Source organism: Trachurus japonicus, chromosome 9, assembly GCF_045865225.1.
Source record: "Trachurus japonicus isolate A0001 chromosome 9, Traja_1.0".
NCBI classification, from domain to species: domain Eukaryota; kingdom Metazoa; phylum Chordata; class Actinopteri; order Carangiformes; family Carangidae; genus Trachurus; species Trachurus japonicus.
The window spans coordinates 14,744,749-14,760,290 of NC_140915.1; the positions used below are offsets into that span (position 1 = coordinate 14,744,749).

Here is a 15,542-nt window from a genome sequence, read left to right on the forward strand (position 1 = left end):
CTGTTGTATTGTATCAGACTGTTTATCTTAATAGTAGCCGAACATGCTTCCTTTTTGTCCTATACTCATCGCTGGGTAATGTCTCCTCCTGTTTAGCTACTGTAGAGAAAAGTCCATCCCCTTGCTTCTAGGGGGAAATTATCACATGATTTGGTGTGTGGTTGTACACTGTGTCACTGCAGCTCAAGGTAAAACAGGACAGTACAGTCGTAGTCATAGTACAACCAGAAATGTTTAAGAAAGATAGAAACTGTAATTTAAATGTAATTTGAACTGTAGTTGTGATGTTGTTTGACTGTTTTTTCTTTCAGTTTTATTAGGGTTTAGGGTTTAGCATGGATGGACAGACTGACTTAGAAACACTTAATTAATGAAGCACATTATTGCTTTTTTTAATCATATCATGCACTTTCTGTTCTGTAATTCTAAATGTTTAACCAGTAATCGTGAATCATTTTGAAGTGGCTGTGATGTATAAAGCATCACAAGAGTCAGACATCCCGGGCGATGGTCCATGATACTATGAATTAAATAAGATTTAAACTGAAAGATTAAACTGAAAAATGATTAATGCGTGTCACAGTACTGGTTCAAACATTCAGAAGAGCTCCAGTGATGAGAGATATGGGCGAAACAGTGTTTTTGTGCCATAAAAAAACATTAACTCGATCATGTTTTCATTTCCAACTCGCTGACAGCTCAGTTCCCTCAGTCATGGCTCAGGAATGTGCTCGGTGAAACATCAATTAATTCAGAGATAAAGGCTGATAAACTCAGCCACAGTGAAGTGAATCAATCAAAGAGCTACTTCAGACAGTAAGATGCCACAATGCGGTCAAGGTATTTATTCCAAATATTATTTATTGACAAAGGAGTATGTGATTATAATGACAGCGACAATAAATTATTCAGCTACAGTACACACAGTACATAATATATCATATTAAAGTTTCTACAAATGATTAGAAAATACACATAAATATTAACTTAAGCTCAAAACATATTAAACCCAGTTTTCCTTGAGAGTCTATCACAGAATAAAGTGAGTTTGTTAAGCTTTGCAGTCGACAAGCAGTTTAATGTAGAACAGACAAAAATCAGCCCCCAGTCATTTTCGATATAAAAATCATTAATCAGACAATATAAATGTTATATACAAACTGGGCTCAACCCAGGTGTGTGCTGGAGAAGTGCTCTGCGAAAAGAAAGATAAAAAAAATGGATCTAAAATCTCTTCAGTCTATGAGACCGCCGGGAGCAAAAGGAGATGAAACTGCAGGAAAAAAAACGAGCAGAATCTGAACCAGCAGATATATTTCATAGTTTGAACGAAGGACTGGAACCACCTCAAACCCCCGAGGAGAGTGAATGCAGGAACATGTTGCATTGATTAATTAATCCAACGTCACCTCATATCTACGTAGTAGCCAAGTTTGTAACGCAGTCTTTACGCAAAACACAACAAAAAGCAAAAAACATTCCTATGTGGCTTACTGTACTTTATTCCTCTGGCTTCAAAGTGCTACTGACCTGAAGTCTATATACCTCTGCTGCGACTTCTTTGTGTAAAACCAGCCTGAGGTTAGCTGGGACGCTACTGAGAAAACACACAGAGAAAACTATGAAAAGTATGCACGAAAATATCAGAAATATTATTGCGATCGACACGACCAGAAGAAGAAGGAGGAGAAAGAGGAGATGGTTCGGAGTTCCTGTCACATCCGACTCAGCAAAGGGAACAGGAAAACTTGCCTGAGGTCCCTCTTGTAGGTTTCTGAGGAGTTTGTCCTGCTGGCTTTAAAAAAAACCCTCCTCCATCAGTTTGGAGTCAGATCAACAGATAAACAAGAGTCCAGTCAGTGGACCTCTCTGTCTAATCCTCTCAATGATAAACACATTTTAACCCATTGTGCTTTCCATGGGCAAGGTCATCCAACAGCAGCATCCTCTCTGCAGTCTCTCTCTGCCGCTTTAGATCGGATTCGCCTTAATTTTGCCGTTGATCCAGCTGATGTAATTGGTGACGCGGGTGTAGACCCCGGGTTTATCCTTCTGCCCGCAGCCGTCGCCCCAGCTGACCACGCCCATCAGAGTCATCCTGTCCCGGTTGCGACAGACGAGCGGACCGCCGGAGTCTCCCTGTGGTGTGAAGTAGATAACACACTGAGTAATTGTCGTCAGCGTAACATTAAACATTAACATTAACATTAACCACTCTCCATTATGTAACTTTTGCAATGAAGAAGTGGAGGATCAGTAACATTTATTCTTTTATTGTACACATGTAGTCAGATTTTGGTTAGACATTCAAACGTGGCTAAGACCCAAAAATATTCACTTTGAATTTACACCATTAAATATGTTGTTGGGAGTACTGGAAAATATTTATATTTAAAGGGACAACGAGGAGTTTCTATTTGGTTATAAAAAAGTCTCACGTTAATGTGGATGAATCTACGTTACCCACACTTGTTAATGGGCCCATTTTCGATAAATATATCGTTTTGTCTCTATCGTTATTTTGTTATTATTAGTGGTGGCGGAAATGCTGGGCGAGCCGACCAGCGTTTCCTTACTTTTCGAGTCATGAGAATAACGCCGACGAATCGCCGTTTATGGTCGGAACTACAACGGTATGTGATCGTCTTTGAACCTCTGACTTTAATTCGTGATGAATGAAAACATGAGTCCGTCTTGCGCTGGTCAAACAATTTCACGGTGCGTGTAGAGTCTCATAAATGTAGTGTGAAAACGCTTCGCTTTTCCTAAATTCCTCGTTGTCCCTTTAAGATCCAAACAAAAACACTTTTGAACTTGGATTTTTTTAGAAATAAAGTCCGACGCCAATTTCTTTTGGAAAAAATTATCAAATCAAGACAAGGTAGACATGCATAACAAAAAATGGGGAAAAACTTACTTTTGAGTGAATGTATACTAAGTAGTTGTAGTTGTAGTTGTTTATTCTTTTGTTCTGTTTTGTTTTGTTTTAGTTTTCTTGTGCGTGTTTTTTTTTTTTTTTTACTTTTCTGTCCTGTTTTGGTCATGTTTTGTTGTGTCGTTGGGTTTGCTCTGTCGTTATAATAATAATAAATAAATAAATAAATAAATACATAAATAAAATAAAATAAAATTGTCGTCAGTGTTAATTAGATGAGGAGGTGCGTGTGTGAAAAGTTTAAGAGTCCTCACCTTGCAGGCGTCGTCCAGTCCACGGGTGTCACCTGCACACAGCATGTTTGAGGTGACGAGACGTCCTGACAGCACGTCTGAGACGCAGCGCTCGTTGGGCCACAGGCGAACGTACCCTCGCTTAACACGCTCTGAGTACCCGGCAGTAACTGTGGAGAGAGTTTCAATCAATACCTCAGCATCTTCCTATCCCAAAACAACTCAATATATAAAGCTTCCTCACACTGCCCTCTGCTGGTCAGAGTGATTTTATACAGTAGCCATGCAAAATTAAGATGGGCCTGTCCCATTTCTCCACACTTGGCTCAGTATGTATATTTGCATAGTGTGCAAGCATGTATTAAGTGGCCAAGCGTGTGAGGGGATATTTAAAAGCAATCGGGACACACTTGACAAGTGCAGCCTGTGCCATTGCGCACACTAGCACAACTACGACACACTCACACAGCACAGCAACAGTTTTAATAAACAGTGCTGCTGGATCACAGTCTCATGATCTACTCCAAAAGTGTCTCTATGCGCAAGATTCAAATCATAAATGTGTATGCCCAACTCTGTAAGTAAATAAAACAAACAAGAAAAACGAAAAAAAATAAAAATAAAAACATGAACAGGGCATGATGAACATAAAATATGACATTAAAAAGTCATAATTATGAGATAGAAAGTTAATTTCATTTAATTGAAATTAATTCAATCGCATTTCCTAAACGTGGCTTGTGGCTCCCGGTGACGGCGGACTTCACCGTGGTGCATTGTGGGATTTATACTTGGCCAAATACCGCTTGGATGCGGTCTTACCTTACTGTAAGTGTGGGTAAAGTGCAAATCAAGCACGCTGCACTTTCAGTCGTTGGAGAAATGGGACACACTTGCGCACTGACACTAAGAACATGAACGCGCACGCCAAGTGCCCAAGAGTGTAAGTGTGATCGAGTGTGCATATTGGGACAGGCCCTGTACTTTACTTACACTCTCCGTCTTTTCCGTAGCCTGAGATCTCACACTCAGTCCAGCTGGGCAGCACCAGTCCAGGCTCGGGCAGACACACGGGGAAAACCTCCGGAGAGTTCACAGCACACATGCCGATGTCCGACTTCAGCTTCAGGATGGCTGCGAGCGGAAAAGCAACCACAGGAAAAGTCAAGGGTGACGCTCTGGGAGAATGTGGGATGATGACTAACGGGTGATTTTAAGTTTAACAAGCATTTGCTGCCCACTTTTTGTTCCATGTTATCACTTCTGGGGTTGAACGTGTCATTGAAAATGTATAATTCAGAGAAAAGACTGAAAAAAAAGATCATTTTTTCTTGAAATCTTCACTCACCGATGTCATTGTCAAAGGTCTCCTTGTCAAACTCCTCATGGATCCAGTACTTTTCAACACTGAAAATCTGCTCGCTGCTGGAGTTTTCTTTCCGAAACGTTCTTCCCAAGATCACTTGCAATTTTTCTGCATTATCACTAAAAAAAACAAGGAAAACAAGTTGGAATATGCTGCATTGCAATCATTTTAAATCATGTATTTCATTTAGACTGAAGGATGTGAGGGTTTTCCTACGTTGGCTCGAAGCAGTGTGCGGCAGACAGCAACCAGCAGGAGTCGATGAGGATTCCTCCACATCGGAAGAAGTGCTCTCTTTGACGCCGCTGGTAAACGTTAATGGCCGCCTGCCACGGCTGCTCTGTGATGTCGCTCTGTCTGCCCCCAAATATGCGGAACGACGGGCGATTCACGGAGTTGTCCATACGCTGGCCACACGTTGCTACAGGTTGAGACAGGTTGAAGGACGGTTGTTAGATAAGGATAATAAACACCAAAGAAAATGCACTCATCGGATGTGAGGATGTCCTCCTACCTCTGTTGTTAGTGGTGGGGGCGCGGGGTCCAAGCGTTGTGATGATAGATGGACGTCTCGCTATGAAAAGAAGCAGTTCGTTAGTACACTATACGCTTTACTGACGATTTCAGCTCCTGCACTCCCAACGGATGGTTTACTTTGAAGATATTACAACAGTGAACTCACCACATTTGGGTATGTCGCACAGCTCCCAGGTCAGCTGCATGTTCTTGTAGGTGTGACACCACGGACCATCATCACCATCTGGGTTCCTGTTGTGGTAAAAGAAGAAATGCATTATGCAATGATAAACCTGAGTTATTCAGAATGAATTAAAGCAGAAGTAAGTGGAATATTTGTGTTAATATAAGTCTTAAATAGTTATATCTTCCGACAGCAATCACTTATATAGAGTGTTTGGTCCGAAACACGGGTCTGTCAGTCACTCTGCTCTGCTGTAAGCCGAGGAGAAAACTTTCCTTGTATCCTACAACCTTTATCCAATGAGGAGAGAGAACGGCATAAAGGGGCGGTCCTCTCTGTGTGTGCAGCCAAGGGATGCACGTGAATGCGGGGACTGCTAACTCCATCGGCTGACAGGAAGTTAGCCAAAACTACCGGATCGCTTACTTCTGCTTTAATGCATGCACAGGGGAAACCCTGGTGTATGTTAGTCTTATCATATAGTGTATGTTGGTGTCTCTACCTGCAGAAGTTGTGGCTGCCAAGCCCCAATTTCAACGCATCGGATTTCCAAGCATTGTTGACTTTACGCTTGAGAGCAGGAGAGTCCCACGGGAGACAGGTAGAGCCGCTCTTCGTAACAGATTTGGTGCCTTTGTAGGACTGACCATTGCCCTGGATACACTTCTGATTCTCATCTGCTCCAAAAAACATAGGGAAAAAGAAGCGTTAAACCAATTAAGTATTTAATGGCTTGTATTTTCCAGTTAATGGGCATTTGTTTCTCGTAAAAACTGTACCTTCTGGACATCTGGGCAAAGAACAGAACTCCCACACGATCAGGGTGCCTTTATAGACGTAACACCAAGGAGTGCTGTCCTGGTCAGGGTTCCTGGTGGGGACAAAGAGAGGGCGAGGCCGAGGACAGTGAGTTAATATCTTCACATAAATGAGGAGCTTACGCATCATAAACCAAACGTGTGTAATTACACAAAACCAGCAAGATTGTTTAATTTTTGCACCTTTTTTTTAAAGCCTATCCTCCTGCCAAGTCACCACTTGACCTGTTCTTCCAGATTCTGTCGTCATAACTGTATTCGCCTGAGGCTTTTAAAGTGAAACACCCTCACCATTCATGTACTGTAGGGTTGACGATAAATTGGTTTGGATCATCAAACATCAATCACAGCCCTCCTCAATTTAATTGCTAGGACTTAATTCATATTTGATGCTGCAGCACTAAGTGGATCACACTGATTACTGTACATACCTGCAGAAGTTGTGATTGCCCAGTCCGAGACTGGTGGCGTCGATTTTCCGAGCTGTGAACTTCTTTCCTCTCAGAGACGTCGCGTTCCAGTTGATGCACTCTGCTCCTGAATAAGTGACACTCCATGTGCCACGGTACCCTTCGCCCTGCCCCATAATGCATTTCTCATTGTTATCTATCGGAGAGAGGGACAAAATGTCTGTTAGACGAGAACGAAATCACTGACATAGTTGATTTACTCTGACACAATGGAAACCACACTCGAGCTGCTCAAAATATTTTGCACAAATTATGAAAACATTGTTATTTCTTATACAAGACTTTAACCTCACAACTTGTGCTCTCGTAGAATTTGTCTTGTAATTTTTCAATTAGTGGTTTGAAGCTATGGGCAAACATACAACTAACATAACTATGCAATTTGATTATTGAGTCTGGCCACTTGAACTCATTACTCTTCTTCAGCTGAAATCACTTGACTGTGACCACTGGCATTCGCGTAATTGCCCCACTAAGAGGGTGGGGCGTCCCTAAAAGACTCAAGAAGTCGCCCGCAGAAACACAAACATTCATAGCTCAGGATGTGTTTCCATTGTTTATGGTCCTTTCTTCCTCTGGCCAAAACCACAGGCCCATGACACCTCTGGGTGAGTCACACAGTCAGACTGTGACCTTATCAAGACTCACTAACAAGCTCACAGACCATTTAAATCCGTGTCGGACACCATGTTATTGTGGGCACGGGCGCATGGTTTATTATTGCTTTCATGTAAAACACTAAATTTGGGTTTTGGGTTGTTCGGTTGGACACAATAAAAGGCCACGCACGCTGCACACATCATCATAAATTTCTCACATTTTGCATTATAATTAAATGGAAAAAACTGTGGTTTCAACAACACTGTGAGGCGAATCAACACTTCGAAAATAAAATAATGTTTTAAAGAATTAATTGGTCACTTACTGATCTCACATCGAGGCCCACTGAAGCCTGCGGGACACTGGCAAATGTAGTCTGACGTGTACACGGCCTCTTTACAGGTTCCTCCGTTGTAACACTGGGACACGTAGCAATCTGTAAAGAGCAGACACAGTGTCACTTAGTCAGTCGTACTGTACTATGCGTCATCCAGCTGTTCAGCCTGCTAACAATTTGAATAATCATAATGTGATTGATTGGCCATGACCACTCCACTAGACAAGAGAATTCAAGTTTGGGGGCTCAACCTCATGTGTCACACTGTATGTAGTAGTAAAGTCTGACTGATCTTCTTAGTTGGAAATGTCGTCACTGTTTTCACTTTGAAAAAATATCATTTTCCCCCAGAGGAGAACTGGATCTGGATTTATGCCATCCCCAGCCCGGTTTTGTTATTTATTATTTCAACTTTTCCTAAAGCCTAGCGTTCAGAATAACAGCACCCCACTCGCTCTCAGCGGTCTGAGCTCACAGACGGAGGCAGACTAAAAAATGTGGTTGCAATTTGCTTCGGAGAATTCGTCAATGGGGGTGAAAAGTACGCATGAGGGCTGGTCTGGCAGGCGTAATTCAGACTAAACTACACCCACTCAAAATCAACAGAAAGCCAACAGCTCTTCATTTGGATGCACTGAAATAACAAGGGATTTTGGACACATGAAAAATAAATCATATGGGGGGTTGTCACGGTAAGTTAGAGGTAAAATGAAGCTGTAATGAAAGAGGTTATGGGAGGGCAGGGCGAGGAGTTTGACAGACAAATTAACAGACAGGATGATATAAAAGTCCACATGTGTTTGTGTGTCTGTGCATCCATATCACACTCACTGACGACGGGCACAATATGACAACGCTCTCGTCCTCTGAATGCACAACGGCAATACTCCACACGCTGTCCCCTCCATCGCAGCCAAGTGTCCCCATAACTACGCACTGCTGATGTATCGCTATCCACACAACGTGCTGAGAAAACATACACACACACACACACACACAAACACAAACAGTAAGTATGCATACAGATGACAAACACCTATAGGGCTTAATCACTGTCACATGTAGCCTATAAAAGGAGTTAAAAACATAAAGGTGCAAAAACTGTGAGGACAAACATGACAAACACATGAGTGACTACAGATGATTTAAAAGAACATGAGGGTGGTAAAGATGGTGATGGTGGTGTTAGGGGAAAAAAGAAAAACGTGCAATGAGGCTCACAGGACGTGTCAAAGGAAGATGAAGACTTCTGGACATGAACAATCAAAAGCGTCCGCTGCCTAGCTGGCTGCCTGTCAGGCTCACCTCTGTAAAAACGAGTTCCTCTCTTAGTGCGGAGCAGCTCCACCTGCACAAAAAAAAAAAAGATGAGTTAAACACAGAGCGGCAGCCGATGGAAACTGGGGTTGCATGGTTGCATGGTTTTCCAGCAGAGGTAGCCAGTGATTTTATTTAATTACTTCAGGATACAGTGAAAATAAACACGTGGAGCCATTGGAACTTTTTGCACATATAATCTATCCCAGTCAACGTTTAACTACCTTTAAATTTGACTCAAACGTTAGCCTATATTTACCCACACACCGTACTGTATATAGGCCTACAGTGGTGCTGCAATATCTGAGAGTTCACGAGCAAACTAAATGTTTGCAGAGATGGATAATGAACCATATGAACTGTAATGCATCAACACAGGCCCGTGTTACAGTAAAAGTGTGCAGGATTTGCAGTTATTGAGCTGGAGAAATGCAGAAACCACTCGTGTCAATGATGCATGCGGTACTTACATTGTCCGCTAGGCTGCAGCAGAGAGCAGAGAGGAGCGTTAATAGTCCAAGTGCTCGGATCATGTTGTCAACTCCAGTGGTTTTCCAATGTGCTGGAATGAGGATATGATACATGTTTAATAATATGGAAACACACAACTAGAGTCATATCTTACATATAAAAAGAGCAATTAGATTCCTGTCATGCAATGGTTGTATATTATGATTAAATATGAAAGTAACAGGTGATAGAGCTGTGTCCATTTATTCCTTGCAGTCTCTTGAAATGAAAACGCTTTCTTTGCAAAAGCTGAAAATCATTGGCAACCGCATACAGTGATGTAACGTGTCATTGTTTTTGTGAGTCTTTCTTTGTAAATCCTTTCTCTCTAGTGTCAATACTGAGGCAAACAATCGCAGGAAATCGACCAACACTGGTTCCCTCATCCCAGTGGTGACTGTCTCTGTGCTCACTCAGCTTCCTTCCTTCCACCTCTACGCCTGCATCTGAAAGTCGCCCCTTTGGGGGTGAGGGAGACCACTGGGGAGGAAAGGGTGGGCAAGGTGGGGTGAGGGAGGGTGTTGAGGGGAAACTGGAGGTCATTTCTAGTTCCTCGAAGTCGTGTCGACGGGACGTTTTAACAGCTCTGACAATGCCAAGGGGGACAGTGAATGGGTTCAACAAGTTTATGTGACATCTGTGTCCACTCCAACTTATCTACATTCACTTAACTGTAAAAGCAATCCACTTATCAGTATGCATCTATTTCTTCCCCAATGAGACTAAACAGGAAGCTGATTATCTTTTAAGCCAAAAATAAGACACATGGGCCACATCAGAGGACGCAATCTACACAACCCTGGCGTGATGCACAGCAGAGTGTCTGCACCACACTGGCAGCAGAGAAAAGCAGCTGCTGCAGGAGGATAAAGTGACTCAGAAGCTGGAGGGGAAGGAGGAGGAAACAGAAAGGAAGCCTGGAGCGAGGAGAAAAAGTATCTAAACTTGTGTTTGTTTCCCCCTTTTTATTCTTCCAGACAAGAGATGTGAGCATCATAGGCTGGTTCCTCTTCTCTATTTTAAAAGGAGACCTATACTTGGAAGAGAGGGGGGGTATAGAGGAGAGCGCTAGTTGTTGCTCCTCCTCGGTCAAGTATGAGTAAACATGAGTCACAAAGGAAGGAGAGGGGGGAGCAGAGGGGAAAATGAGAAAGGGAAGAAAGTCGCACACAATCTGGCTTGAAATGCAAAGATGACCTAAATATATGTATAAAAAAAATAAAGAACTTCCAAGTTGTTTTGAAAATAACATTGAGGAACTTCTACAGACACGCAAAGAAGCAGACACACACAAACACACACACACACACACACACAGTAATCATCTGCATACATGGCCTGCGCTCACACCTCTATTTGTGGGTAAGTTTTTATCCTGTCTCCACTGACTCACGTTCTGTGGTTAGCTGAGTTAATAGAAAACAGCACTGTGTTTTGATATAGCAGCAAGGTATGTGGTATGTAGTTGTCACACACACACACACACACACCACACACACGTTCATACAGTACATACTCTCTCGCACACACACAAACACATGCACAAAGTGCTCAGGACCGTGGAGCTAATTGAACACCCACAAAGATTTATACTGTTCATTCCACCCATTGTTCATAGGAACAAAGACTCTCCCCATGGATTTTACTTTTAAAACACACACACACACACATTCACACGCTCACCATTAACAAGACACGTCCCTTGAAAGCTGTCCTTCCTTGCCTCAAACAAAGAGAAACCCCGTTGTCCTCCTGCACCTTTCACGCTCCGGCCCTGCAGCGAGCCTCACTGGCAGAGTGACAACAACAGACTGTGTTTTCCTTTTTGTTTCCTTTGTGCAGCTGTTCAGCTCCGTACAGTCGCCCCACTCTCAAGCCCTGTCAGCTAAAAACACGTGCTTCCTGCCAGTACATATCAGCACACGCACGCACAAAAACACACACCAACATGCACACATCAGACATGAACATATGCGCATCCCACCCCTTTTTAAAGTCTGTGGTATCTGACACGCAGAGGCCCTGCTTGGGTGCCATCATTCTTGCTCCTTTAGCAATCCCACAATGCACCAAAATGAACATATATATACTGTATATATATGTATATATATGTATGAAAAAGTCTAATTTTTATATAGTATAACTACCTTCCAAGTGGTGATCAACTAAGAAACTGTGTTGATTTCCAGCATCTCTTGGCCATAAAATGTATTTGACTTTATCATATTATATTTGATGCGAATGTTGTGCATTATATTATCTCATTAACAGTATGTAAAACATTCAAAAACTAATCTAGTGCACCAACAAAAATGTTTAACTCAAGTTGTACTATGTTAGTAACCCTTCTTGCGGTCAAGGGTCAAACCTAAAACATCTTAAAGAGCATTGCAACTATTCCGCGAATTCCCCCGCGAATGATGAATGATGAGTTGTGGCTCATTCTGCTTGTAACCACCAGTGCTGTTGAAATGTTGACTGACAGTTAAGAATCAGTGGCCCACAGGCACTGATGGGGTTAAAGCATTTTGCCAGTTACACCCAATCTGCTATTAGTTGAAACATGCAAAGCCACATATGCAGCCTGGGGAAGAGTGTGATTCCCCTAGTAGGTCAAATATGAATGGAAAAAATGAAAACATCGCTGTAAAAGCAGCAGCAGCCAGACTGTGAGTCAGCAGCAACTTCTTAACAACAAATTTTCAAATGCAGACGTTTACTTCACTTCAGAGATCATAAGGAAGACACACGCACGCACACACAAACAAGTTCTCATGGACAAAACAAGAATCTATATGTCCAGAACTTCCCTATATGCATTCATGTTTGTGAGTTCAAAGGAACTGGCTCTTAAGCGCTGATGATGACCACAGTCTTTGACATCTTAGCGGTGAGTTCACCAGACCATTAGCGAGGATGTGTAATGATGATGGTGCGCTGAGGTTGTAGGGGTTTGGAGGTGACACATTTTTCTCTTCCAGCAACAAGACCAGGAAGGTCAACGACGTCCAAAACTGTGAGAACGGTTAGACTGTGTGCAGGAAGCGTATCGCTGCATCGAAGTGTGAAGTTCCGACTATGGTTTGGTTTGGTTTGGTTTGCACTTGAAAGCATCTCTGAGGTTCCTCTATTTCTCCTACAGACTAATAGTGATACTCGATAAAGAACTTGCTGTGGGTGGAGGACTACCCACTCAGTGCCCACATTGGGACCCAGCGGAGGAAATGGCACAGGAAACGCCTTTACTGTACATTGTGCACTGCCACTATGGCGCTTTTATGGTCGAATTAACTTTGGCACGAGTTAGCTAGTAAAAAAACAAAGATTTCATAGGAAACCTTGACATTTAAGGAACTGGACTGAGAACAGCATTCCCATTGTCTTGTTGCATCTTGCAGTCAGTGTCAGTTTAGGTGAGTAAATCCTCGTGAATCTCATAATGTTTCCTATTAACTGGTTTGACCTGCTAAACCTTTCACAAAAGCTTCTACAACAGCTTCAGTGTAGCTGTTGTTGTGACTTCATTTTAAAAAGGTTGTGCATGTTTATAATGACATATTATGATGTCATCTTGATAAGTAAGCTACTCAAGCAGCGAGCATTGTGCATTCTTTCCTGGGGGATTTTCAGTCAAACCCCCTTTAATCCAGCTGTGATCTGGCTCTGTGAAGTCCCTCAGAACAGAGAACTGCATTGTTACAGTACCCCCTTCAGCTTCCTTGTACTGTGAACACAATATGAAGCCTTCAACTCCTTATCAGGAAGAGTAGACACACTATTTCATAAAGCCAAAAAGAATCAGGTGTTGATATTAGAGACGAGTGTCAAACTCGAGAGGACAATGGAGCTGAGTTGTCTACGTGGAAGGAGATGGAAGGATGGACAGAGAAAGAGAAAGAGGGAGAGAGAGAGGAAGGTAAGGGGGGGAAGAGGGGAGAAGATGGAAATGTAATTTGAATCCCCAAGTTCAGCAAAAAAGGAGGGTGAGTCGTCCTGAGTCATCCATGCTTCCAGGACTGGACTGCACCGAGACAGATGGAGGAGGAGACACAGATGGAGGCATTGAGGAGATTTACAACCACAACTGAGAGAGAGCATCAGATGATCTGTCAGATAGGAAAAGTGGACATACTGTATGAAAGAGGGGTTTTGTCCAGATTTAGTCTCGTGTTGAATGATGAATAACTCTCGAGGGATTTGTTTCGCTGTCATCTTCTGGTTAGTGTTCCCACAGTCTGTCTGTATCATCTGTCTACAACCTATACTCTTAACTTTGAGCTTTATGAGCCACGCTGCTACTGATCCTGTGAGTCACATAAGCATCAACGTTGTGAGGCGCAAAAACCCAGCTAAGTGACCACACACACACAGACAGCAGGGAATGCAGATAATGGATACAAACTCTCTACTTTGTGTCAACACACGCGCTACAGCACATAGTATTTATACTATCCAGCAGCGAGACGGAGGAGATGATTCTGGGGAGGAGAATTCCCAAAACGTGAGCTCAGACGCAAATCCAAACTCATTAACTTGATAAGACGCCGGTGATCCTGTGCAGAGCCTGGCCCGAGTGGTGGACAGATACACACACACACACACACACACACACCATACACACACACACGCTAAGAATCAGAGTATCATAGCACGGATGTCATGTTCCTCCATACACACAGAGTCCAGCAGCAGAGAACAACATCATCATGTTCTTGAAACATCTAAAGACACAACTTGATGATTTTATGTTGCAAAGAGACGACACAAATAACTGATTGATACTTTCTGTAAATTGTTCAAGGATTAAATGTGAGGAGGGAAATGTGCTAATGTGAAAAATGTCAATAATTAGTGTAATTCATGTTAATTAATGTTTATCTTACAACTTCTCCCACAAAAGTTTGACATGTCTTGGTCAAGTTGCATCAAATAAGACAAGAGAACTCCACATCATTACTAACCAATCAAATTTAAATATGGAATTGAATTGGTATTTAATTACATTAACCATAGAGAAAACATTTAAACTGTTGCCCTTTAAGTTGATTAGGCTATTATCAGTGTGGTGGAGGTAACATTTTTATGTAACTTGTTTGAATATAGTCTTGAAACATAATCTTGATGCCTCCTTCTCTTTCATTTATGATATAATTACAATGCATTTGCTATATTGCATTTCCCTTTAGGGGGCTGGAGTCAATGCCACATCAAACAGGCTTAACAACCATGCAGCAAGTTCAACACGGAGACATTATCTTACTCTCTACATCCACAGATACTAGAAAGAAAGAGCCATAAGCATGGTGCAAGATCTGGACTAGACCTGCATCGATTCGCGAGAGCATCCCATCATGAAAGCAAAAAAAGATAAAGGCTCTTACCAAATGACGTCTTCGGAAACGGACAGTGTACAGTAGGTTAGCTACTTCTCGGTGTGTTTGCAGCAGAAATGTGTCAGTGTCCTCTGGATTTACTGGCTCGGACTGACTTGTCTTCTCCTCTGCGCTCGGCTTTTATCGCAGCGCTCCAGTCCTGTCGCTTGGTCGGTGTGTGTGTGAGTGTGTGTGTATGTGTGTGTGTGGAGGGGGAGGGCTTGGCTCTGGCTGTGACCTCAGCGGCGCAGCGTTGGCCGTCAGTCCGTCCGTCCGGATGCTGATGCAGCCTGCTGGGTGGTGCCGAGACGGGAACGACGCGGCTCTGAACCGGTCAGACCCAAAACACACATTTAGTTAGAAATTCACACCTGATCTCAGCTGTCACTTTGTCAAATGTCAATGTCATCATTTTTGAATGGATTAAAAAAACAAAAACAAAAAACCTTGTATTGTAGTAAAGTTGGCTATTTATAATTGTCTTTAACCTTTCTAAATCAAATCAACATTGAAGATTTTCATGTTTGCTGACGCCTTTCATTAACTGCACTGTAACATTATTCTGTTCTTTTATATCTTTTTTTACTATGTTTTAGTTGTTCTGTCTCCCTTTCTGTTTTACTTCTTTTTATATCTGTTTTAATTCTTTCTCTTGTCTGTTTTTAAATAATGTTTGCTTTTTATGTTCTTATTTTGCTAATAGCCTGAGTTGTCTTGTTGCAGAAATGTGCTATACATATAAACTTGCCGTGCCTTAAATAGCCTACATAATAATTTATCCCACTAAAATGTATTCATGACTTGTTTAAGATTAATTTCTCTTTTTTTTTTCTTTCTTCAGTTCATCCATCTCATATATATACAAACCCACACACACCAAAACA

At 42.2% G+C, this 15,542-nt stretch overlaps 1 protein-coding gene across 4 annotated transcripts; it reads right to left on the reverse strand.

Moving 5' to 3' along the window:
• Positions 1-822: 822 nt before the first annotated feature.
• On the reverse strand, positions 823-14,771 carry plat (plasminogen activator, tissue). Of its 4 annotated transcripts, none has more exons than XM_085786111.1 (15): positions 14,668-14,771; positions 9,247-9,338; positions 8,765-8,807; positions 8,291-8,425; positions 7,448-7,558; positions 6,484-6,658; positions 6,014-6,105; positions 5,737-5,911; positions 5,217-5,302; positions 5,049-5,108; positions 4,751-4,955; positions 4,517-4,653; positions 4,162-4,302; positions 3,190-3,338; positions 823-2,139 (listed from the first exon to the last, which is right to left on the reverse strand). In XM_085786111.1, the coding sequence occupies exons 2-15, from the start codon at positions 9,307-9,309 to the stop codon at positions 1,972-1,974; spliced, it is 1,740 nt and encodes a 579-aa protein (XP_085642237.1). In that variant the 5' UTR covers positions 9,310-9,338; positions 14,668-14,771; the 3' UTR covers positions 823-1,971. The 4 variants fall into 4 exon arrangements, with proteins under 4 accessions (XP_085642237.1, XP_085642235.1, XP_085642236.1 ...); XM_085786109.1 differs by having other exon boundaries at positions 8,681-8,807; XM_085786110.1 differs by lacking the exon at positions 14,668-14,771 and adding an exon at positions 10,970-11,173 and having other exon boundaries at positions 8,681-8,807.
• Positions 14,772-15,542: the final 771 nt, after the last annotated feature.